Source organism: Entelurus aequoreus, linkage group LG11 (genome assembly GCF_033978785.1).
Source record: "Entelurus aequoreus isolate RoL-2023_Sb linkage group LG11, RoL_Eaeq_v1.1, whole genome shotgun sequence".
In the NCBI taxonomy this organism is placed as follows: Eukaryota; Metazoa; Chordata; class Actinopteri; order Syngnathiformes; family Syngnathidae; genus Entelurus; species Entelurus aequoreus.
The window spans coordinates 20227901-20254929 of NC_084741.1; the positions used below are offsets into that span (position 1 = coordinate 20227901).

The 27029-nt window shown below is 40.6% G+C and overlaps 1 protein-coding gene across 4 annotated transcripts; it reads left to right on the forward strand.

Moving 5' to 3' along the window:
• Positions 1-798: 798 nt before the first annotated feature.
• On the forward strand, positions 799-26959 carry si:dkey-82o10.4 (uncharacterized protein LOC797793 homolog). Of its 4 annotated transcripts, XR_009827729.1 has the most exons (7): positions 1300-1778; positions 9579-9650; positions 9752-9878; positions 9941-10085; positions 18405-18538; positions 24044-25385; positions 25432-26959. XR_009827729.1 is itself a non-coding variant. In XM_062062661.1 (5 exons), the coding sequence occupies exons 1-5, from the start codon at positions 1410-1412 to the stop codon at positions 18493-18495; spliced, it is 804 nt and encodes a 267-aa protein (XP_061918645.1). In that variant the 5' UTR covers positions 1300-1409; the 3' UTR covers positions 18496-19273. The 4 variants fall into 4 exon arrangements, 1 of the variants encoding a protein (XP_061918645.1); XM_062062661.1 differs by lacking the exons at positions 24044-25385; positions 25432-26959 and having other exon boundaries at positions 18405-19273; XR_009827730.1 differs by lacking the exons at positions 9579-9650; positions 9752-9878; positions 9941-10085; ... (1 more) ...; positions 24044-25385; positions 25432-26959 and adding exons at positions 2515-2675; positions 5310-5949; positions 6029-7424 and having other exon boundaries at positions 799-1778.
• The last annotated feature ends 70 nt before the right edge of the window (positions 26960-27029 follow it).

Here is a 27029-nt window from a genome sequence, read left to right on the forward strand (position 1 = left end):
AAACATATTGAATCAATAACTTAGAATTATATGACTTTTCAAAGGTTGTCAATATTGTGTGCCTAATAAAGTGTCCAAATACACATTCCACGCCATTTATATTTACTTGGCATTAATTAACAAATAAGTCACATTTTCTCGGGGAATCAACCTAAACATTTTTTTTTTGTACTGAAGTGATTTGACAATAAGTGTGAAATTGTGAGACTTGTAAATTTAATCTGCACTAAAAAAAATAAAATAATAATAATTTTTTAAAAAATCACACGTTTGTTCATCGCGTAGGAAACTGACAATAACGCGCACGCACACATGCGTCATCCTCATGCTTCCGTGGGTTTTATGTTGCCATTTATCATAAAATATTGCATTGATTTATCATCAGTTATTATTCAGTGGCATCGTGCCGGCAACAGTCTCTTTCAGTGCATGTACAGTCAATATAAAATAGTATATATATTTTTTAAAGCTCCACAAAAATTAATATTATTTTTGTATTTTATTTTGAAATACAACACATATTATTATTTGTGTTCAGCGGCATCTTTAAAACGAAAACTGTGCTAATAAACAATAAAATAATATAACTATGTTTTTAATATACAAGTACGTGGAACAATATTGTCTTACGTCAACATATATTTCATTTTAACTATACTAAAATATTAGAAAATGATACGCATTATCCATCCATTTTTTACCGCTTGTCCCTTTTGGGGTCGCGGGGCATTATGTCGTTCATAATATTCTGCAGCGACACTCACGAATGAGTAAATATTGCTAATTGTTGATAGATGCATTAGTAGCATTCGAACCCGGAATGTTTTTCTCTCTTTTCGCCTTTTTGCACATAATTATTTAGCGCACCTGGCCGCGTGCGTGTGTGTGTTTTAAAGTAAAAAAAATAAAAATACATAAATAAAAAAGTTAAACTTCCGTGCATGATTTTTCTACCTAATGGATAGTGTAAAATATAGCTAAATGTCTCCCTCTGCTGGACTGTTTGAGTAAAGACACTCTTACTTTAACCAATCAAAATTAATTTTGTATTTCTTATATCAATAATTGTATTCATACAAATCTTTCGAAAAATCGTTTAATTAGCCAAATGTATTTGTTTATTGTATTGAGCGACCACTACGCTACATTATAGAGTATAATCATGAAAAAATATATATAATATTTGTGTTTGTACAACAACGTAAGCGTAAATTACATTACATTTTTCACACAATTAATATTTTAAATGTCAATAAAAGCAACAGATCTCCGATGTCCATCAGTACTTAAAGGCATCAGTGACGTAACCAAACCCGGGCCAGGAGCATTGTGGGTAAAAAAATGGTTGACTTGTGTAAGACAATTAAGGTGGATTGTAACTTCCCGCTCGCCGGTCAAACGCCGCCGTCATGCTGCGGATCAGCCGCCTCGCAGCCTGCCGGGAGTTGGCGACCAGCTCACCCGGCATTCGCGGCTGGAGGAGCGGCCTTCATCGACCCATGGCCACGGGAGTGTGCCGGTGGACATTCAGCCGGAACGAGGAGGTCGTCGACGCCCGGAGAAGAGTCATGTTCTGGGGTCAGAATGAGCGAATGTTCTGCTCACAGCCCGGAGCTGAGGACCCGGGGAGGGAGCCCTCCGGCCGGCATTCGGACATCTCAGTGGTCGGCACCCCGGATCCGATCACTTGGATCCGGTGTAAAGTCATCTGCTTCCTGCTTAAACTCTACTTCGACCTGGATGTCAGCTGTGATGACTTTGGAAGAGGAGTCAAGCAGGTAAACATTACTATTTGTCTTCATCATGTTATATTATTATTATTATTATTATATTATATTAATAATAATGTTATTATTTAATTCACTTTAATGCACAATGCAAAAAGTATTATCATTATTATAATAATCATGGGCCTGCTGCAATGCCAGCGCCTATTCACTGCGTTGGTCTTCATCATATTATATTATTATTACAATGTTACTATATTATATTATTGGTAATAATAATTGTATTATTTTATTCACTTTAATGCACAGTACAAAAAGTCTTATTATTATAATAATTATGGGCCTGCTGCAATTCCAGCGCCTATTCACTGCTTTTGTCTTCATCATATTATATTATTATTACAATGATACTATATTATATTATTAATAATAATAATGTTATTATTTTATTCACTTTTATGCACAGTACAAAAAGTCTTATTATAATAATTATGGGCCTGCTGCAAATCCAGCACCTATTCACTGCTTTTGTCTTAATCATATTATATTATTATTACAATGATATTATATTATTAATAATAATAATGTTATTATTTTATTCACTTTATTGCACAATACAAAAGGTCTTATTATTATTATAATAATTATGGGCCTGCTGCAATGCCAGCGCATATTCACTGCTTTTGTCTTCATCATATTGTATTATTATTACAATGATATTATATTATTAATAATAATAATGTTATTATTGTCCATCCATCCATCCATCTTCTTCCGCTTATCCGAGGTCGGGTCGCGGGGGCAGCAGCCTAAGCAGGGAAGCCCAGACTTCCCTCCTCCCAGCCACTTCGTCCAGCTCCTCCCGGGGGATCCCGAGGCGTTCCCAGGCCAGCCGGGAGACCTAGTCTTCCCAACGTGTCCTGGGTCTTCCCCGTGGCCATCCTACCGGTCAGACGTGCCCGAAACACCTCCCTAGGGAGGCGTATTCACTTTAATGCACAATACAAAAAGTCTTATTATTATAATAATTATGGGCCTGCTGCAATGCCAGCGCCCATTCACAACTAGCGAATAATTAAACGTTTTGGTATTTTATTTGATATACAATGATACTCACAATCACTTTTGTGCTCAGTTAGTTTAGTTCCAATGCAAAAGTAATAGATAAATGACATTTTTATGATTGTGGTTGTAGTTTGTATTGTTGCACAAAATATATTACACTTGCATATGCTTTAATAGGGCTTTGAAATTATTATTTAAAAAAAAAATCAGATTAATCCCAGTTTGGAATTTGGATCAATCACGATTAATCGCGGGTGATTACTTGCTTGCATAATTAAAACGTGCTTAAGAGAGGTCTCCCAGTATTAATACACAAATGCAATCTTATCGTCTGAATGTCATCCAGGAACATTTTTAAACATTTCACTTGAATGCATGTCATTTATTTGGACAAAACTTGGTTAGTAAGTAAGTAAGTAAGTGCATTTTATTTATAAAGTGCTTTTCTCAGATAAAATCACAAAGCGCTGTACAAGACATAGGTGAAGTAAAACAACAATTCAATTCAAAACAACAGGGGCAACATCATAAAAAGGATACACAGTGGATTAAAAAGATAGTTAAAAGGTGCATTAACTAAAAGCTTTACTAAAAAGAGAAGTTTTCAAATGTTTCTTAAAAAGTTTGTTCCAGAGTCTGAGAGCTATAGCCTGGAATGCCAGGTTTCCACGGGTTTTAAAGAGCCTACTGAAAGCCACTACTACCGACCACGCAGTCTGATAGTTTATATATCAATGATGAAATCTTAACATTGCAACACATGCCAATACGGCGGGTTAACTTATAAAGTGCAATTTTAAATTTCCCGCGAAACTTCCTGTTGAAAACGTCTATGTATGATGACGTATACACGTGACGTCAATCGTTGAAACGGAAGTATTCGGACACATTGTATCCAATACAAAAAGCTCGGTTTTCATCGTGAAAATTCCACAGTATTCTGGACATCTGTGTTGGTGAATCTTTTGCAATTTGTTTAATGAACAATGAAGACTGCAAAGAAGAAAGCTGTAGGTGGGATCGGTGTATTAGCGGCTGGCTGCAGCAACACAACCAGGAGGACTTTGACTTGGATAGCAGACGCGCTATCCGACGCTAGCCGACGCTAGCCGACGCTAGCCGACGCTAACCGCCGACCGCATTGATGATCGGGTGAAGTCCTTCGTCGCTTCGTCGATCGCTGGAACGCAGGTGAGCACGGGTGTTGATGAGCAGATAAGGGCTGGCTGGCGTAGGTGGATAGCTAATGTTTTTAGCATAGCTCTGTGAGGTCCCGTTGCTAAGTTAGCTTCAATGGCGTCATTAGCAACAGCATTGTTAAGCTTCGCCAGGCTGGAAAGCATTAACCGTGTGGTTACATGTCCATGGTTTAATAGTATTGTTGATTTTCTGTCTATCCTTCCAGTCAGGAGTTTATTTAGGGACGGCGTGGCGAAGTTGGTAGAGTGGCTGTGCCAGCAATCGGAGTGTTGCTGGTTACTGGGGTTCAATTCCCACCTTCTACCTTCCTAGTCACGTCCGTTGTGTCCTTGGGCAAGACACTTCACCCTTTGCCTCTGATGGCTGCTGGTTAGCGCCTTGCATGGCAGCTCCCGCCATCAGTGTGTGAATGTGTGTGTGAATGGGTAAATGTGGAAATACTGTCAAAGCGCTTTGAGTACCTTGAAGGTAGAAAAGCGCTATACAAGTATAACCCATTAATCATTATTTATCATTTAATTTGTTTCTATCTGCAGTTAAGCCCGATGCTATCACGTTAGCTCCGTAGCTAAAGTGCTTCGCCAATGTATTGTCGAGGAGATAAAAGTCACTGTGAATGTCCATTTCGCGTTCTAGACTCTCATTTTCAAGAGGATATAGTATCCGAGGTGGTTTAAAATACAAATCCGTGATCCACAATAGAAAAAAGAGAGAGTGTGGAATTCAATGAGACCTTGTACCTAAGTTACGGTCAGCGAAAAAAGATGCGTCCTGCACTGCACTCTAGTCCTTCACTCTCACGTTCCTCATCCACAAATCTTTCATCCTCGCTCAAATTAATGGGGTAATCGTCGCTTTATCGGTCCAAATCGCTCTCGCTGCTGGTGTAAACAATTGGGAAATGTGAGGAGCCTTTCAACCTGTGACGTCACGCTACTTCCGGTACAGACAAGGCTTTTTTTTATCAGCGACCAAAAGTTGCGAACTTTATCGTCGATGTTCTCTACTAAATCCTTTCAGCAAAAATATGGCGATATCGTGAAACGATCAAGTATGACACATAGAATGGATCTGCTATCCCCGTTTAAATAAAAAAAATCATTTCAGTAGGCCTTTAGGTTAAAAGAGCTTGTACGGTCAAAATAAATTGCATGATTAATCTAAGTGTGTACATGATGCGATCATTTTTGACACCCCTAATTTTTTCTTAATATTTGGCAAAAATTGGCATATTAGAGTATGTACACTGTCATATGGGAGGTACTGGAGTGAAGCACAAGTGTACTGACAGGGGTTTTCAATTCATCCCTGGCACAGTCCCTGTTTTAGGGCAGCCAATATTATCCCTATCCCCAATTTGATCCACACCAGGCCAACCCGGTCCACAGAGGAAACCATCGCCACTGCTCTCCACTCAGCTGTGGAAAATCTGGACCTCCTGGATACCGTGGTCAGGTTGCTGTTCGTCAACTACAGCTCTAGAAGCTACAACTAGAAGCTGACCAACTGGTCAACTATGCTCCTCCGCCCCGGCACTCAGCACTGGCTCCCCTCAGTGCTGTGTGTTGAGCCCCCTCCAGTATGTCCTACAGTATATACATATTACTGTGTCCCCATTCATCCCTCAAACACCATCATCAAGTTTGCAGATAATACCACGGGGGTGGGCCTGACCACGGGGTTGACGAACCCGCCAACAGAGAGGATATACAGTTGTGGGAGGGCGGTGCACCAAGAACAACCTGAGGCTGAACACCACAAAGGCCAAGGGAATAGTCATTGATTTTAGAAAACAGAGACGGCAACATGCTCCACTTGGAGATGTAGACTGTGACCTCCTTTAAATTCCTGGGAACTTACATGTCGAACCTCGCATGGACTCCCAGTCAAATTGGCTCCGCAGAGACTCCACTCTCTTTGTGTGCTGCGGAGGAACCAACTTGAGGAGAAACTGCGGGTATGTTTTTACCGGGCCACCATAGAGCCAGTGCTGATGTGCTGTGTAACTGTGTGGTTTGCTGTCTGCTCTGCTGCAGACAGGAAGGCCCTGCAGAGGGCGACCAGGACAGCGGAGAAGATTATCGGCCGCCCCCTGCCCTCCCCAGATTTCGGTCACACAAGAGCAGGACAAACGGAGTTGAAAACATTTTTTACCTGTGGCCAGCCATGAGGATATTGAATTTATCCCATTAGTTTTCAATGTTTTTCCACTGTTGCACTGCTGTCTGTACTGGTATTTATGTATTTATTTTGCACATGTTATTCATTGTTTATATTGTATTTTAACTGCAAATAATGAGTAGGCACCTGTATTTTCGTCATGTTTGATGACAACAAAGTGTTCTGTTCTATATTATGAATGGTACAATGAACAGTGGAACCTTAATTTACGAACTTCATTATTTGTTGAACGGGGTACGTAAATCATAAAGTTTGCATAATGAAGCAAATTTTTCCCTAAACAATGTTAATATGATTTGTGGGTTCCAGGTGTGACTAAAGTCCATATTTTAGTGTAGGTTTGTACACAATATAAATAGCATACAGGGCTAAATTGGCCCTAGTGTGTGAATGTGAGTGTGAATGTTGTCTGTCTATCTGTGTTGGCCCTGCGATGAGGTGGCGACTTGTCCAGGGTGTACCCCGCCTTCCGCCCGAATACAGCTGAGATAGGCTCCAGAACCTCCCGCGACCCCAAAAGGGACAAGCGGTAGAAAATGGATGGATGGATGGATGCTGTATATCAAATAAACATAACAACGGATGGACTTTTTTTTGTATCAACAAGCTGAACTGTGCTATATGCGCTGCTCTGCCAACATGTGAACACACGCAAAAGCCACTATGGTGCCCTCACAAACGATCAGAAATCACAGTAATCCTTAACTTTAACAACCATATTGCTACAATAATAAACATTTAACAGAGTAAAATCCACCTACATTAACATCGGCAGAGAGCTGAGGATATAAGGCAGCAGACAGGGAGACAGAAAATGATGGCACTATAGGAGCGGTAGTGTAGTTTCTTCTCCTCCCTGTGGAAAAATTCGACTCTGGCATCGTTTTCCAGAAAGGTCCGGTCTCATCACGATTAAAACTTAAAAATTGAAAAAAAGGCACAAATGCTGAAGTACGGAGTAGTGAGTGACTGGTGGTGTACTGCAATGTTGTAACAAGTGACGTGGGGGGCTCCGCCTCCTCACTAAAATGCTGCGCCCTGTTTTTTACTTGCAGGAGGAACACAAAATGAACGGATGAAATTTTCGTACACAGATACATTGTTGGCAAACCGAGGCCTATGTAGACTTAGACTTAGACACACTTTATTGATCCACAAGGGAAATTGTTCCACACAGTAGCTCAGTTTCAAAGGATGGAAAGGATAACGCAGGTATTAAGTAGACAAAAAATGTACCATAGTAGCAATATAAAATATAACATATATGTCATATTTATATATTATATATACAGTATATAGTATATACTGATATATTATATTTTTATATAATATATACAATATATAACAAATCCCAATTACCATGTACAATATTACAGTATGTGTAACAGCTGCAGCAAAAAAAAATAAAAAGGCCAGCATAAAATAGACATTATAAACAAAGAGAGGTAGCTAACATAAAAGCGGTCAGGTAATAGACAGATATCATCTGTTGCTGTATGGCGAGTGATTATACAGCTGGATGGAGTGCGGAATGAAGGAATTCTTGAATGGAACACTGTGGGAACGAAGCTTAAGGAGCCTGTTGGAGTATGTATCATGCATTCGTTACGTCTCGTCTCAATTACTGTAAGGCAGTGGTTCTTAACCTGGGTTCGATCGAACCCTAGGTGTTCGGTGAGTCGGGCTCAGGGGTTCGGCGGAGGTCAAGACACACCCAACTCATCGTGTAAATAAAAACTTCTCCCTATCGGCGTATTACAGATACGGCAACAGCAGAAGTCACACTGATTTGCAGGTGTGTAATTTGTTGTGAGTTTATGCACTGTGTTGGTTTTGTTCTTTGAACAATTGATGTTGATGCACGGTTCATTTTGTGCACCAGTAAAAAAACATGGTAACACTTTAGTATGGGGAACATATTCACCATTAATTAGTTGCTTATTAACATGCAAATTAGTAACATATTGGCTCTTAACTAGTTATTATTAAGTACTTATTAATGACCTTCTTATAACCCTAACCCTCCAACTCTAACCAAATAACTCTAAAGTCTTTGTTACTTAGAATATGTTCCCCTAGTGTCCCAATAACTCTATATTAAGTCTGTTACTTAGAATATGTTCCCCATACTAAAGTGTTGTCTTGAATTTGAAAAAAAATATATATATATTTTTCACTAAAGACTAGTTCGGTGAATGCGCATATGAAACTGGTGGGGTTCGATACCTTAAACAAGGTTAAGGACCACTGCTGTAAGGTATTATTTTCGGGTCTCCCTATGTCTAGCATTAAAAGATTACAGTTGGTACAAAATGCGGCTGCTAGACTTTTGACAAGAACAAGAAAGTTTGATCATGTTACGCCTATACTGTATATACATATATATATACATATATATATATATATATATATATATATATATATATATATATATATATATATATATATATATATATATATATATATATATATATATATATATATACTGGCTCACTTGCACTGGCTTACTGTGCATTTAAGATGTGACTTTAAGGTTTTACTACTTCTGTATAAAATACACGGTCTAGCGCCATCCTATCTTGCTGACTGTATTGTACCATATATCCCGGCAAGAAATTTGCTCTCAAAGAACTCCGGCTTATTAGTGATTCCCAGAGCCCAGAAAAAGTCTGCGGGCTATAGAGAGTTTTCTGTTCGGGCTCCAGTACTCTGGAATGCCCTCCCGGTAACAGTTAAGAGATGCTACCTCAGTAGAAGCATTTAAGTCCCATCTTAAAACTAATTTGTATACTCTAGCCTTTAAATAGACCCCCTTTTTAGACCAGTTGATCTGCCGTTTCTTTTCTTTTCTGCTCTGCCCCCCTCTCCCTTGTGGAAGGGGGGGCACAGGTCCGGTGGCCATGGATGAAGTGCTGGCTGTCCAGAGTCAGGGTTGTGAGTTTTTACTTGCCCTTATGTGGGATCTGAACCGAGGATGTCGTTGTGGCTTGTGCAGCCCTTTGAGACACTTGTGATTTAGGGCTATATAAATAAACATTGATTGATTGATTGATTGATTGAGCTCCACTGTCCCTCAATTATCTGGTGGAGTGGGGGTGCAGGATTGTCCATGATGACCAGCAGTTTGTCCAGTGTCCTCCTGTTCCTCACTGACACAAACGCCTCCAATTGCGTGCCAATAGTTTGGCCGGCTTTCCGGATCAGTTTGTCAATCCGGATTAAGTCCCTCTTGCTGGTACTGCTCCCCCAATAAACCACTGCAAAGTACGGGGCACTGGCCACAACAGACTGCAAAAAGATTTGTGTATTTGTCTCCATCTAAAAGTTTGTACACCGAAAAGTACGCAAATAGAGGGGTTTGTAATTGAATGTGAATGAGGGTGACTAATGATGTTCGTGTCCCAGGCGGTGGCCCACGTCTCCGATTTGATGTCCAAAGGCAAATACGTCCAAATGATTGGGCTCGTGTCTTTAGAGGTGAGACAACAACATTGGACATTTACAGCCCAATACGTAATATTTCCACCAGAGAGTAAATAGAAATTTGCTTTTTTTCTTTCAATGTGTTGTCATTCCAGACAATCCGATACATAGAGAAGAAGTGTCAGCCGCTGTCAGCGCGTCAGAGGCAGAATCTCACCATCTCCATGGAAGACATCCTATTTGTAACTCCAGAAGACGTCTCTGTGGTCTTCGACGCACATGGTGAGCATCGTCGTGTTTGACCGCGATGCCGTCATCCAAATGTACTCTTCGCCATTCTGCAGGTAGAAAGTTCTGCATCATCGCCATGAGATGTTGGCACCTGTCCTCGCATGAAGGCCCCGACGACCCTGAAGGCACCAGAATATTTAAAGTGTCCTCCGGTGAAGACGGCGTTCCACAGAAGAAAATAGCGACGGTCGTCTATGAGTGAGTACTCAACGTCAACGTTGGGGATCTTGGAACATAACTCATAGGTAGTGATGGGCAGGAACAAGCTACATGTAGCTAAGCTACATAGCTTAACTACATTTTCCCGTAGCTTGGCGGTGGTTTAGCTACTTTTAGACCACTGGTTCTTAACCTGGGTTCGATCCAACCCTAGGGGTTCGGTGAGTCGGCCTTAGGGGTTCGACGGAGCCTCTGCCGCGGAGGTCAAGACACACCCGACTCATCGTGTAATTAAAAACTTCTCTCTATCGGCGTATTATGGATACCCCCAAACAATGTTCCCTCTAATTTAAGGCTGAAACGACGCGTCGACGTAGTCGACGTCATCGGTTACGTAAATACGTCGACGCCGTTTTTGTGCGTCGACGCGTCGCATATTTACGTCACACTACCGTCATGGCGGAGCGCAAAGCAGACTGTGCGAGCGAGGGGGAAAAAATCACGCCAAAAGTGGTCAAAAGTGTGGGAGTATTTCAATACACGGCCAAATAATGTTGTTGTATGCACACTGTGTCGAGCGGAAATGGCCTATCATAGCAGCACAACGGCTATGAACGAACATTTGAAAAGAAAACCATCAACTAGTCAATCGTCCGCGCGAGTATACGTTGTCATCATTACACAAAAACATGAATGTGTCATTTGTATCTGCTAGGGGTGTAACGGTACGTGTTTTGTATTGAGCCGTTTCGGTACGGGGCTTTCGGTTCGGTACGGGGGTGTACCGAACGAGTTTCTAAGCTAAAGCTAACTTTAGCTGCTAAAGCTAACTTTAGCTGCTAAAGTGTTAACAAGCTGCTTTGCTCCTTCTGCGGCTGCCTCTGTCTCAGCATGCAGCATTGTCCCACCCACACAACCATCTGATTGGTACACACAAAGCGTTATACAAAGCGTTATCAGCCAATCAGCAGTGCGTATTCAGAGCGCATGTAGTCAGCGCTTCAGCGTGGAGCAGATAGGTGTTTAGCAGGTGAGCATCAGGCAGCGGACTCTCCCCAAATGATAATAAACACCTCCCAGTCAACTACTAGTAACATCACTATGAGCCCGTTGACCTTCTAGAAATATAAACTGGAGCTCAGCTCACTCGCAGTCCTGGCTTGAGGTGAAGGCTAATTACCTCTCAGTTCCAGCCACATCGACCCCTTCTGAACGCCTATTTTCAGCTGCTGGGAATATTGTAAACAAGAAAAGAACCAGAGCATGTAGACATGCTAACCTTTCTTCATTACAACTGTTAGTCACTCACTGGAATGAGTAGAATTGGTTATTGTGTACTGTGTTGGACTGGGTGTTTATTTTGCACATTTTAAAAGCAATACTTAATGTTTACAGTGCTCCAGAATATTTATTTTATTTATTTTTTGTATTGGATGTTTATCTTTATTTTTGCACATTTTAGCAAATAAGCAATACTTTCACTTTTGTTGAAATGTTTACACTGTTGTTACAGAATATTTCGTTTTGCACTTTTTTGTATTGGATGTTTATCTTTATTTTTGCACATTTTAAAGCAAAATAAGCAATACTTTTACTTTTGAAATGCTTATACTATTACAGAATATTAAGATTTGCACTGGATGTTTACTTTTATATTTGCACATTAAAAAGCAAATAAGCTACTTTTAATTTTGTTAAATGTTAAAAGTTTTAAATGTTTACATTGTTACAGAATATTTTGTCATGTTGTTGTCAATGTTGACTGAGTGGCCATACTTCTTTTTTTTTGTAAATAAAAGCCATGCCTTTTGAAAAAACAGGCCTACATTTATTTTTTCATCTTCATTTTAAATAAAAAAATAATCGGTAAAAGGAAAAATAATCTATAGATGAATCGAAAAAATAATCTATAGATTAACCGATGAATCGAAAAAATAATCTATAGATTAATCGATAGAAAAATAATCGTTAGCTGCAGCCTTACTCTAATTTTTCATATGCTTGAGCAAACGCAAAAACTCCTCGAGCATTCAGTGGAGCACATGTGAGCGATGTCAGACGTGCACATGCACTGTGGCCACACCAGCAGCACACCAGTCCCAAACCTGACTAAATAACAAGTTAAATGTTTTATTATTATAATCAAATGACAGCAGTCATTTCCATGAAGATTATTTTCTAATATAAGTGTTTTGGCCCACTTACAATGACAATAACAAAATATATTGTTTTTCATGAGCTGTGTACTAGGTGGGGGGTCCTGCTTTGGAAATAATGTGTACCCCTTTCAGATATCGCATTTAGGTCCCACTAAAACATTCACATGTTGCACAATGAGATGTAAACATGGGATCATGTGTACATTCCTGTAACTTTCTGTTTGTAAAATATATATTTATTAGTATTTCTTTAATATAATAACATTTCATGATTAATATTTACAAATTAATATTAAATTAAGAAAAAACATTTTATTTTTTACTAAAGAAGGGTTCGGTGAATGCGCATATGAAACTGGTAAGGTTCGGTACCTCCAACAAGCTTAAGAACCACTGTTTTAGACCCATGTAGCGAGGTAGCTTACATCAAAGCTATGTGCTACAAAGAGAGAACATTTACTGCAAATCCAGGCCAAAAAACAAATATGGAGAAAAGCCAATGACCTGAATGAATGAGAACATCCATACCATACTTGCCAACCCTCCCGGATTTTCCGGGAGACTCCCGAATTTCAGTACCTCTCCCGGGACAACCATTCTCCCGATTTCCAACCGGACAACTATATTGGGGGCGTGCCTTAAAGGCACTGCCTTTAGCGTCCTCTCACCTGAAAAGGAGACTATTATATACGTCTCCGTTATCCATAGGTTTATCTATAACCCATAACATGGTGGCCGAATGGATATAGTCACTCATGAACGGTCAGAGAAGCACAAGGCGGCGGCAATGCAGTATTATGGGCCACCTTGCAAGCAACATTCCGTTCTCATTTGCGGATGTTTTCAACAAATCTGTGAAGGATATGTTCCTAGATTCAGAGATTGCTCACCAGTAAATAAATAAATGATAAATGGGTTATACTTGTATAGCGCTTTTCTACCTTCAAGGCACTCAAAGCGCTTTGACAGTATTTCCACATTTACCCATTCACACATACATTCACACACTGATGGCGGGAGCTGCCATGCAAGGCGCTAACAAATCAATGACGATTGGTTGGTGTTTGTATGATGAGTCACACCAACCTAAGGTTAGGGCGAAACCTTACATAGTGGCCAATCAGAGGCATCGAAAGCAGGAAGCAAAATCATAACAGTCATGCACTCGTGTCACATGACAAGGAAGTCCGAGACAGAGGGACGCTTCAAGCTGACCAATTAAAAAAAAAAAAAAAAAAAAATGGCGGAGGGATTTTCTCCTGCAGATGAAATTTTTCCTTTAGTGATGAAGACGACATCCAGGAAACCCACAGTAATGCGTGTCCATGGCCATATTTAGACAAACAATGCCCAAAACCCTCTGCCCCACCAAAATACGTCAAACTGTCTGAAAATAGGGACCCAAAAGGCCTCCCATTCCCCGGGAACCCCTGCTGTAACCCTCTGCCCCACCAAAATATGTCAAACTGTCTGAAAATAGGGACCCAAAAGGCCTCCCATTCCCCGGGAACACCTGCTGGACTCCTCGGCGTCACCAAAATATGCAAAACATTCTGAAAAGTGCGTTCAAATGGTGGACAAATGTCCGAAAAAAAGAAGAATTAAAGCTGTGAGCAGCTTGAGCGAGCGCCTGCACCTCGGGGTTCCCGCAAGTCGACAGGCGCTCATGACGCATGCAGTCCCGTCCGTCCCAATGCCCTGACCCACCATCAAAAATTTCAGTAAGATCGAAGATTGTGGATGGAAGTTATGACATTATAATTTCTTACCACAAGGGGGCGATATTGGTGTCAATATCAACGTGTAGTCATGATCAGACCGCAACCTTAAAGGCCTACTGAAATGAATTTATTTTATTTAAACGGGGATAGCAGATCTATTCTATGTGTCACACTTGATCATTTCGCGATATTGCCATATTTTTGCTGAAAGGATTTAGTATAGAACAACGACGATAAAGATTGCAACTTTTGGTATCTGATAAAAAAAAGGCTTGCCCCTACCGGAAGTAGCGTGACGTAGTCAGTTGAACATATATGCAAAGTTCCCTATTGTTTACAATGATGGCCGCATGAAGTGAGAGAGATTCGGACCGAGAAAGCGACAATTTCCCCATTAATTTGAGCGAGGATGAAAGATTTGTGGATGAGTAAAGTGCAAGTGAAGGACTAGTGGGGAGTTGAAGCTATTCAGATAGGGAAGATGCTGTGAGAGCCGGGGGTGACCTGATATTCAGCTGGGAATGACTACAACAGTAAATAAACACAAGACATATATATACTCTATTAGCCACAACACAACCAGGCTTATATTTAATATGCCACAAATTAATCCTGCATAAAAACACCTACGTGTTTGTTATGCTAGCTCCTAGCTCCTCTGCTAGCTCCTAGCTCCATAGAACACGCCAATACAATTCAAACACCTGATCAACACACACAATCACTCAGCCCAAAAGACCATTCACCTAACCCAAGGTTCATAAAGCTTATATATTTTTAAAAAGTTACGTACGTGACGCGCACATACGGTCAAGCTATCAAATGTTTAGCAGCCAAGGCTGCATACTCACGGTACCTGATATTCAGCTGGGAATGACTACAACAGTAAATAAACACAAGACATATATATACTCTATTAGCCACAACACAACCAGGCTTATATTTAATATGCCACAAATTAATCCTGCATAAAAACACCTGTGTGTTTGTTATGCTAGCTCCTATGCTAGCTCCTAGCTCCATAGAACACGCCAATACAATTCAAACACCTGATCAACACACACAATCACTCAGCCCAAAAGACCGTTCACCTAACCCAAGGTTCATAAAGCTTATATATTTTTAAAAAGTTACGTACGTGACGCGCACGTACGGTCAAGCTATCAAATGTTTAGCAGCCAAGGCTGCATACTCACGGTACCTGGTATTCAGCTGGGGATGACTAAAACAGTAAATAAACACAAGACATATATTTACTCTATTAGCCACAACACAACCAGGCTTATATTTAATATGACACAAATTAATCCTGCATAAAAACACCTACGTCTTTGTTATGCTAACTCCTAGCTCCTATGCTAGCTCCTAGCTCCATAGAACACGCCAATACAATTCAAACACCTGATCAACACACACAATCACTCAGCCCAAAAGTCCGTTCACCTAACCCAAGGTTCATAAAGCTTATATATTTTAAAAAAGTTACGTACATACGCAAAAAAAAGTTGCGCACATACGGTCAAGCGATCAAATGTTTAGAAGCCAAAGCTGCATACTCACAGTAGCACGTCTGCGTCTTTGTCATCCAAATCAAAGTAATCCTGGTAAGAGTCTGTGTTGTCCCAGTTCTCTACAGGCGTCTGTGTATCGTAGTCAAAAGTCCTCCTGGTTAGAGTCTCTGTTATCCGAGTTCTTCCATCTTGACTGCATCTTTCGGGAATGTAAACAAAGAAGCGCCGGCTGTGTACTGTTGTTGCTGACTACGTTCGAAAAATACGTCCATTTCGCACCGACAACTTTCTTCTTTGCTTGCTCAGCTTCTTTCTCCATAATGCAATGAACATGATTGCAACAGATTCACGAACACAGATGTCCAGAATACTGTGGAATTATGAAATGAAAACAGAGCTTTTTCGTATTGGCTTCAATGTGGAAGGCATACCCGTGTTCCCCGGGCTACGTCACGCGCATACGTCATCCTCAGAGGCGTTTCGAACCGGAAGTTTAGCGGCAAATTTAAAATGTCACTTTATAAGTTAACCCGGCCGTATTGGCATGTGTTATAATGTTAAGATTTCATCATTGATATATAAACTATCAGACTGCGTGGTCGGTAGTAGTGGGTTTCAGTAGGCCTTTAAAGCCTCATATCAGCTTGGAAGGAGCTCTGATCATTTCAAGTCAAGTGATGACAGTTTGATGGTTGATGAGGAGCAGGGGTTTTCGCTGCCAGGCTCCGCCCACTACGAATGGGTACAAACAAGTAGTGACTAGCGGTGGGAATCTTTGGGCGCCTCACGATTCGATTACGATTCAGGAGCTACAATTAGATTAAAAATCGATTATTGATGCAGATTGACATTTCTTTTCGTTTCACTAAATAAGCATTTATCGCTTATATATTGTAGCGTCCCGGAAGAGTTAATGCTGCAAGGGGTTCTGGGCATTTGTGCTGTTGTGTTTATGTTGTGTTACGGTGCGGATGTTCTCCCGAAATGTGTTTGTCATTCTTGTGTGGTGTGGGTTCACAGTGTGGCGCATATTTGTAACAGTGTTAAAGTTGTTTATACGTCCACCCTCAGTGTGACCTGTATGGCTGTTGACCAAGTATGCCTTGCATTCACTTGTGTGTGTGAAAAGCCGTAGATATTATGTGATTGGGCCGACACGCAAAGGCAGTGCCTTTAAGGTTTTTTGGCGCTCTGTACTTCTCCCTACGTCCGTGTACACAGCCGCGTTTTAAAAAGTCATACATTTTACCTTTTGAAACCTATACCGATTATTTCCGATATTACATTTTAAAGCATTTATCGGCCGATAATATCGGCAGTTATCGGACATCTCTACTTGCAACTTCTAAAAAGAGTGTATTTGTAATAAAAAAAACAGTTACATTTATTCCCATCACATTTATTGAATTATGGAAATGTGTGGAAAACTGCCCGATAATAAAGGAGCTGGTCGGATCTCTCGGTGAGGTGGCTCGCTGGGGTCAGCAACATTTTAGAACTGTCTGCATCACTTTATTTACAATAAATAAATCGATTATCGATCGACGTTTACTAAACGATTTTATAATTGTCCAAATCTAAAAATGTATTATTTTGCGTGTACAGCACCTTTTAGCTCTTATTTCCAAAATGGTGTAGACTACTGAATTGGGGTCTTATGCCGACATATGGACACTTATACTGCTATCTGGTGGTGTCAGAAGAGTATAACATACAATGGAATTTGGAAAAAAAAGTGTAAAAATATTTGCATGTCACTACACATGAAGTACACGTTTGTGCACCTATGGACTAAGTACATCATATTAAAAGATGATTTTTAGTTTTTATTCTAATTAGGGTCCAATAAGCCTAAATAGCAAAGAGAAATAAAAAAAAGCATGTAAACAAACAGCTTGGGCCTTAAGAGGTTAAGGGTGTCATTGTCATGTGTACCAATTATGATTGAGATCTGAATTTGTGGAGCCTAATTAGAAATGTTGAAGGTTATGTGGCAAACCATCAGACCAAAGTTTGCCGCCAAGCCACGCCCACATCTTAAGGCGCAGACAAAAGTCGCAATTTATCATCGCCCATCTCTCTAGTATCTGTCCAGTGTTTCCCATAAACTGCCAAGATACCTATGGCGGTGGGGGCGTGGCTATGGGTGTGGTCACCATTACATCATCGAGTAATTTGCATAATTTACTACAATGATATGATTTTCTCTAAAAAGGCTAAAAAAATGTATACTTACTAATTAATAATAACAGTTTAGTTTTAAACGTCCATCCATCCATCCATTTTACAATATAATTACAACACTTTATGTACATATTTATATACAGATTTGAACAATAAGTTATTCACTGAAATATATTTATTAATTGTGGTTCTTACAAAAAAATATATCTTATAAAAATATAAAAGCTAAAATGTCTCTTAAAGCTCTGCCCCTTTAATTAGTGCATACTAAATAATTTAACTTTAGCCTACTACTACAACCATATTATTTACCAGCAACATAAAGTGAAACAGAGGCAGAGGTGTCCTGCCACAGTCAGTAACAAATAAACAGAAAACAGTAGTGGTGGTAGATAGACACAAAGCTTCATCAAACATCTGATCCACTGAACAAAGAGCTCCAAAAATCTTGATCCTACACTTCTCTTTTGTAAAGTAAATCTGAACCGCCGATATGGGCATCTACATCAACTATATGATTTGCCTGAGAAGCTTGACAGGACACAAAAAAAAAAAAAAAAAAAATATTATTTTTATTTTTTTTGTGGCGGCCTTAATTCTTTCGTGGCAGGCCGCAACAAATAAATGAATGTGTGGGAAACACTGCTGTCATTTTGAACACGGCTCATTTGGTCCAAGTCCCTAGGATGAGCTCGTTAAAGAACAAACCCTGTTTTTGGCCTAAAAATTGCCAACTTCCTGTTTTGCTGCTCGGGCCTTACACATGTTGGTTCTATTTTTCAGGTTCCATCGGGAGCTCACGGGTGGCGCGTCTTCGGACTGGACAGTAACCACAGTTTGGCACTGGAACTGGAACCAGAGCCAAGCTGACTGACTGAGAAAGCAGAGGATTTTCAAACTAGGACCTAAATCCTCTGGTAGGACTTCACTCTGGTGCCTCTGAGTCAGTGGTGTCCATTATTGTGCTAAAGGCAGGTAACATGTGAACAGGTGTTTGTTGGTTGGTTTGTATGCAAAAACTAATTTGCCATGGAGGACTTGTTACAGGATTTGTTACATTTTGGCGCTCGTCAGGATACAAACACACAATGGAAGCGACACTCAACAACTGTCTCATTTTTATAATTGGCCATGGTGCATGTCATTTTTGTGGACGCCGTGGGAATGACAAAAAGTTGGCGGAAAAACACGAAAAGCCAAACAAATACGTTTTTTCTGTCTCTTCTTTTTGTGTTTTTTATGTCACAGGCGAGACCGGCTTTGATTTGGGGGAGGGGCCATCGTGCTTTCATGTCTGTCGCCAGAAAATGTCGCGAGATTTGTCGCAAGTCACTCTTTTGAAAAACAGATTCCGGAGGAGTCTTGTTTACTCGCGAGATATAGACACTGCTATGTCTACTTATTCTCTGGCAGACGAGGTGTGTTAAAATGAAAACTTACGATGCCCTCTTTGCAGAAGTGGCTTGAGTAGCCCAAAATTTTACTCAAATAAGAGCAAGAGTGCGCACATTTTTTCCGCTGAGGTCCACAGACTGACAAAACAAAGGATGCAGGGCCCATTTTGGTAGTTTTCACCTTCAAAACCAGTACAATATGTAGATGTTTTTCAAACTACTAGAAAATGCAATTTAAGTAGAAATTGCTTATGAATAGGGATGTACGATAATGTTTTTTTGCCGATATCCGATATTCCGATATTGTCCAACTCTTAATTACGATACCGATATCAACCGATACCGATATATACAGTCGTGGAATTAACACATTATTATGCCTAATTTGGACAACCAGGTATGGTGAAGATAAGGTCCTTTTTTTTTTAAATTTATAAAATAAAATAAGATAAATAAATTAAAAACATTTTCTTGAATAAGAAAAGAAAGTAAAACAATATAAAAACAGTTACATAGAAACTAATAATTAATGAAAATTAGTAAAATGAACCGTTAAAGGTTAGTACTATTAGTGGACCAGCAGCACGCACAATCATGTGTGCTTACGGACTGTATCCCTTGCAGACTGTATTGATATATATTGATGTATAATGTAGGAACCAGAATATTAATAACAGAAAGAAACAACCCTTTTGTGTGAATGAGTGTAAATGGGGGAGGGAGGTTTTTTGGGTTGGTGCACTAATTGTAAGTGTATCTTGGGTTTTTTATATTGATTTAATTTTAAAAAAATCAATTAAAAAAACGATAGATAATTTTAAAAAAATGATACCGATAATTTCCGATATTACATTTTAAAGTTAAAGTTAAAGTACCAATGATTGTCACACACACACTAGGTGTGGTGAAATTTGTCCTCTGCATTTGACCCATCCCCTTGTTCACCTCCTGGGAGGTGAGGGGAGCAGTGGGCAGCAGCAGTGCCGCGCCCGGGAATCATTTTGGTGATTTAACCCCCAATTCCAACCCTAATGCTGAGTGCCAAGCAGGGAGGCAATGGGTCCCATTTTTATAGTCTTTGGTATGACTCGGCCGGGGTTTGAACTCACAACCTACCGATCTCAGGGCGGACACTCTAACCACTAGGCCACTGAGTTTAAAGCATTTATCGGCCGATATTATCGGACATCTCTACTTATGAATGCCGAAGAGCTAAAGTGGAGTGAAATAATAACAGTTAGCACGCTGGCCAGATAGTGTCAAGTAACAAAACTATGAGCAAAGTAAGCTAAAAAAGCTAGCATGCTAACAATATAAATAATTCACCCCTATACAATATCCTACCCTAATACCCTACTGTGCAATAATACCCTTCGAGTGCAATACATCCGCCACTGATTGTTATTTATTACTCCGGCACTCTTGTCCTGTTCTGTATATTGTACAGTATTTTGTATAGTGTTTTGTATATTGTACAGGATTGCTTATTATTTTTATTGGATAGTAGTCTGTTTATTTCAATCCTTAGTTTTATTTTTATTACCTCTTGTGTAATTCATTTTTATCCCATATTTGTTCCCACTACCGCACCTGAAATTGGAGTCCTTAATCTCGTTGTATGCAAATATAATGACAAAGTCCATTCTATTCTATTCTAGTACTATGTAAACAATAGCATGCTTACAGCTAGCATTCGTAAAATACCAAAATATATTGCACTGACGTGTTAACTTGTTAAATTATCTATAAAAATCTGTCATGCTTAGTTTGCTAAACTTAAACTTAGTTAGACATAGACTTCCTTTATTGTCATTCAAATTTGAACTTTACAGTACAGACACCAACAAAATGTTGTTGCATTAGCTCGTTGTAGTGCAGGATAAAAGAGGAATAAGGTAAAGATATAGATTTACTGTACAGATAAATATATTGTACTTTTGCATATGCATCCACGTTTACGGATGTATGTTATATTGTCTTTATAGTCCAGCCAGTTAATCCGTTTTTTGGGGAAATTGAGGGGATTATTATGATGCGTTCAAGAGTCTCATGGCCTGAGGGAAGCTGCTACGGAGGCTGCGGAACCTCTTTCCAGAAAACTCCACAAAGGAATTGTTTTCTTTAAAATGCTAACTGTAACATGTGTCAAGTACCAAAATATTTTACTGAGGTGTGTACATGAAAAATGTGTTTAAAATGCCAGCACGCTAACATTAGCATGCAACGTGTACTAAAATATGACTGAGGTGTATACCAATTGTTGCGTCTGACCAGTCTTCCTCTCAGGGAATACAAGTTACTGGTCAATCCCAAGTTCTTTCAGATGACATATACAGTATGCAGAGTAAGAAGGACCATCAAGACAGAATAGGAATATTATCAAGTTTTACTAAAGCTTTAGGAGACCAGTCCTACAGTCCGCCAATAGCGGCATCTAGAAAGCCAAACGGAAAGAGACAACTTATTGAATACGAAAACAGCCCCCACCCTGCCCAGAAAGGAATACAGCCTCATTGTTCTAATACTGATAAGGTAAAAATGGAGTATGCTATACTCCCACATTCCAACCCCTTCAAGGTAAAGCACAGAGTTTACTTGCGGACATAAGATACGAGGAAAAAGAGTACACATGGGAAAATATTAGCTGCTTTAAACATGACTATGAATAAAGAAAGAACTCTTAAAAATATATGAATTCTCCACAATATCTACAAAAGTGGCTAAAAAGGCTAGTATACTAACGTTAGCATGCTAAGTGTTGATCAAGTGACAAAATATTTGACGCAGAGGTTTATGCCTGCAAAACTAGTTAAAAAGCTAGCATTCTATTATTAAAATGCTATTAATTGTGCCTTGGACCAATAAAAAACAAGCTGCGGGATGCCGGTTTTAAAGTAATATGACGCAGGAGAAGTACTCGGGAAGTCCTGTGGGGAGTGCTCAGAGAGTATGGGGTATCGGACTGTCTGATTGTGGCGGTCCGCTCCCTGTACGATCAGTGCCAGTCGGACACGTTTCCAGTGAGGGTTGGACTCCGCCAAGGCTGCCCTTTGTCACCGATTCTGTTCATATTGACAGAATTTCTAGGTGCAGGGGATCCGGTTTGGTGGCTGCAGGATTAGGTCTCTGCTTTTTGCAGATGATGTGGTCCTGATGGCTTCATCTGGCCAGGATCTTCAGCTCTCACTGGATGGGTTTGCAGCCGAGTGTGAAGCGACTGGGAGTGCCATCTCCGGGTTGGGGAGGAGACCCTGCCCCAAGTGGAGGAGTTCAAGTACCTCGGAGTCTTGTTCACGAGTGAGGGAAGAGTGGATCGTGAGATCGACAGGCGGATCGGTGCGGCGTCTTCAGTAATGCGGACGCTGTATCGATCCGTTGTGGTGAAGAAGGAGCTGAGCCGGAAGGCAAAGCTCTCAATTTACCGGTCGATCTACGTTCCCATCCTCACCTATGGTCATGAGCTTTGGGTTATGACCGAAAGGACAAGATCACGGGTACAAGCGGCCGAAAGGAGTTTCCTCCGCCGGGTGGCGGGGCTCTTCCTTATTGATAGGGTGAGAAGCTCTGCCATCCGGGAGGAGCTCAAAGTAAAGCTGTTGCTGATCCACATCGAGAGGAGCCAGATCAGGTGGTTCGGGCATCTGGTGCCGCCCGAACACCTCCCTAGGGAGGTGTTTAGGGCACGTCCGACCGGTGGGAGGCCACGGGAAGACCCAGGACACGTTGGGAAGACTATGTCTCCCGACTGGCCTGGGAACGCCTCGGGATCCCCCGGGAAGAGCTGGACGAAGTGGCTGGGGAGAGGAAAGTCTGGGCTTCCCTGCTTAGGCTGCTACCCCCGCGACCCGACCTCGGATAAGCGGAAGAAGATGGATGGATGGATGACACAGGAGGGCCTGCGGACGGCTTCTGCACATTGCACCGTGACACAGTTGTGTTGGAAGAGGAACACAACGCAACATGAAAGTGAGAGAATGTTATCAAACGGCAGGAAGTGTCAAACATGTTATTAACATGAAAGCGGCGCGTGGACTCACTCTGTCAACGCTCGGAGTCGACAATACCGAGCGCTCAAATTCACGCGTGACAGGATTAATTCTTATTTTCGCCGTGTGTGTGTGTGTGTGTTCCGGTGGCGTCCTAACGAGATTACACGCAGCGTAGTTAGTTAAGCAACACGATGATGGACGCTAAATAATTTGTCGCGCTTCTGCGTCAATCCCTCCCATGCAGGAGAACACAAAGAATGTGCTGACAGCTCGTGTTATTCAATATTATTATTATTATCGCCATTAGTTGCTGAAGTGTGTGCGCGAGCGGAGGCCGCGTGCCAAAACGCTTCATGGGTCCGCTTAGCCAAAGTGATGGCAGCTACAAGAACCATAAAGGAATTGTTTTCTTTAATACAATTACAGCTCAATGTGCTTTCACATCAAATGCGATTTGTCACAGAACACTTCAAATACCACTTTCACAGCAGCTCAAGTATCACTTGGCTTGTGTTTCTAATGAAATGTAAACATATTTTTAATGATCTTATGGTGACGTTTCCATACAGAACAAAAAAAAAATTTAAAATATAACTAGAGATGTCCGATAATGGCTTTTATGCCGATATTCCGATATTGTCCAACTCTTAATTACAGATTCCGATATCAACCGATACCGATATATACAGTTGTGGAATTAACACATTATTATGCCTAATTTTGTTGTGATGCCCCGCTGGATGCATTAAACAGTGTAACTTTACCATGAATTGATTAACGTGGACCCCGACTTAAAGAAGTTGAAAAACTTATTGGGGTGTTACCATTTAGTGGTCAATTGTACGGAATATGTACTGTACTGTGCAATCTACTAATACAAGTTTCAATCAATCAATCAAAAACAAGTGGAGGGAGTGCATATTGTAGCATCCCGGAAGAGTTAGTGCTGCAAGGGGTTCTGGGTATTTGTTCTGTTGTGTTATGGTGCGGATGTTCTCCCGAAATATGTTTGTCATTCTTGTTTGGTGTGGGTTCACAGTGTGGCCATACTTTCCAACCATCCCGGATGTACCGGGAGACTCCCGGAATTCAGCGCCTCTCCTGAAAACCTCCCGGAAGAAATTTTCTCCCGAAAATCTCCCGGAAGAAATTTTCTCCCGAAAATCTCCCGGAATTCAGCCGGAGCTGGAGGCCACGCCCCCTCCAGCTCCATGCGGACCTGAGTGGGGACAGCGGCAACAGTCTGTTTTCACGTCCGCTTTCCCACGATATAAACAGCGTACCTGCCCAATCACGTTATAACTGTAGAATGATCGAGTGCTAGTTCTTGGTTTCTTATGTGGGTTTATTGTTAGGCAGTTTCATTAACGTCCTCCCAGCGCGGTAACAACACACAACAACAGCAGTCACGTTTTTGTCTACCGTAAAGCAGTTCGTCTGCCGTAAACCGCAATGCTGTGACACTCTTAAACAGGACAATACTGCCATCTACTGGATAGCCTCCGGAACACTGAAATTCAAGTATTTCTTTTATTTATATGTATAATAAAATAAATATATATAGATATATACACTACCGTTCAAAAGTTTGGGGTCACCCAAACAATTTTGTGGAATAGCCTTCATTTCTAAGAACAACAATAGACTGTCGAGTTTCAGATGAAAGTTCTCTTTTTCTGGCCATTTTGAGCGTTTAATTGACCCCACAAATGTGATGCTCCAGAAACTCAATCTGCTCAAAGGAAGGTCAGTTTTGTAGCTTCTGTAACGAGCTAAACTGTTTTCAGATGTGTGAACATGATTGCACAAGGGTTTTCTAATCATCAATTAGCCTTCTGAGCCAATGAGCAAACACATTGTACCATTAGAACACTGGAGTGATAGTTGCTGGAAATGGGCCTCTATACACCCATGTAGATATTGCACCAAAAACCAGACATTTGCAGCTAGAATACTCATTTACCACATTAGCAATGTATAGAGTGTATTTCTTTAAAGTTAAGACTAGTTTGAAGTTATCTTCATTGAAAAGTACAGTGCTTTTCCTTCAAAAATAAGGACATGTCAATGTGACCCCAAACTTTTGAACGGTAGTATATATATATATATATGTATATGCAGTGTTGGGACTAACGCGTTACTAAGTAACGCGTTACTGTAACGCCGTTAGTTTCGGCGGTAACTAGTAATCTAACGCGTTATTTTTTTATATACAGTAACTCTGTTACCGTTACTGCATGATGCGTTACTGCGTTATTTTACGTTATTTGTTATGTAGTATTGGCTAGAAACTGAAGATCTGAGTGTGTTTTATTGGAGCGCTCCGGTGGAAAAGAAGAGGCGTGCTTTCCCCCACCCACAGAAAGCACGCCTCCCCGCAGGTCTAACAACCTTCACTTTACCCGGAAGAGGGTCTTTACAGCTGAGGGTGAATGACGAGCCCGGCGGTTTGTTGCAACTTTGTGACTTTATTGCACGCAGCCATCGAGCAAGCTAGAGCACCTACACGCAGGGACGCCGAAAAGGGGGGGTAAAGGAGACGGATTCTAGGGGCCCATGATGGAGGGGGGGGGCCCAGAGAGGCCCCTAATGATGATGAAATTATAATACAGAAAAAATGATGACACTAAGTTATTAACTAACATATATGTTAGTTAATAACTTAGTGTAATAATAATAATCACAGATGTTTTATTTTCCATGTCCTGGTAACAATACCTTTATTTGTTTTGGAAGCATCAACACCTGCAGGGCCCTCCCTTCCCCCCTCTATTTACGTAAAATGGTTCAGTCCGACTGGATCAGCTGCAGGTAGAGCACCGGCGATTTGTTACAGACAGCGCCAGAGCGGGCTAAGCGGAGGAGACAACAGCATGCCTCAAAAATCAGGCAGCCAAAAAAGAAAGGAAAAGAAAATAAGAGAGGAGAAGGAGTTGAAGGGTCGACAATATGTCACCCAATATTTCCAAAAAAAGGTGGGTTTGTTAGTTGTGGTGGAAAGTTATGCATATTAACTTTGTCCCTGTCTGTGGTAATAAGCTAGCTCACTTTTCTCACCATGTTAGCTCAAGAAAACTCTGGATTTTTACATTTTACTGCTATATTAGTTAAATAATCAATCCAGTCAAACATTTATCAAGCTGTTCTTATTCAATAATGTCATGGAAGAGTTTATTTCCAATTTAAGAATCAGTGGTGCAGCAAATAAATGACTCAAAATGAATTCCATTGTATTCAGAGTGCTCAGTTCTTCCCCTACTGTACATGTCAACTGTGATGCTGTTCTTCTTTCAAAAATATGGTAATGATAGTCAAAAATACCATTAAAATGCATAATTGTATGTAAAATAGCATCAAAAAATGTTGCCGCTGTGTTGGGGGTCCTGTAAAGATTATTTTCATGGGGCCCAAAATCCCTAGCGGCGCCCCTGCCTACACGCACTCACTGTCGCCGCTCCCTCACCTCTCTCGCCCACTCACTCACTGACGTCACTCACCTCTCATGCTGTCATATCTTAAAGGGCCACACACACACACATACGCTACTCTCATAACAACTAACAAGACATCATGGCGAAGCCAGAAGTCGAGTTTTTTAACATGGAGACATTCTCAATACTTTTCTTTTGTCGAGCACAAAGAAAATAACATTTTAGTTAAATGTAAGTTGTGTCTTGGATCAAAGATCCTATCTACTTAGAGTTAAAGTTAAAGTGCCATTATGTTGCAGCTATTTAAAATAGTTTTGTCAATTTTTTCTGGCCTGAAATAAATTGGCCCTTTGAAACATATCTTTGTCTTTGTGTGTTGTATGTAGACCACATTGCTTTCTGAGTTCAGTGATGCAAATGCATGTCAAGTTGATCAACAGATTGTATTATTCTCCAGTGCAATAACAGTACTGAAATGAAGGCTAAAAGGGCATTAATGGGAGCCTTAAAAAAAAGGGGGGAAAAAGAAGTAACTAAATAGTTACTTTTCACAGTAACGCATTACTTTTTGGTGTAAGTAACTGAGTTAGTAAC

Bases quoted from the DNA above. Each gene is read 5' to 3' on its own strand.
- si:dkey-82o10.4 (XM_062062661.1), top strand. From the start codon at position 1,410: ATGCTGCGGATCAGCCGCCTCGCAGCCTGCCGGGAGTTGGCGACCAGC. The intron at 1,779-9,578 runs GTAAACATTACT...TTCGTGTCCCAG, and splicing joins TTGGAAGAGGAGTCAAGCAG to GCGGTGGCCCACGTCTCCGA. The intron at 10,086-18,404 runs GTGAGTACTCAA...TCTATTTTTCAG, and splicing joins ATAGCGACGGTCGTCTATGA to GTTCCATCGGGAGCTCACGG.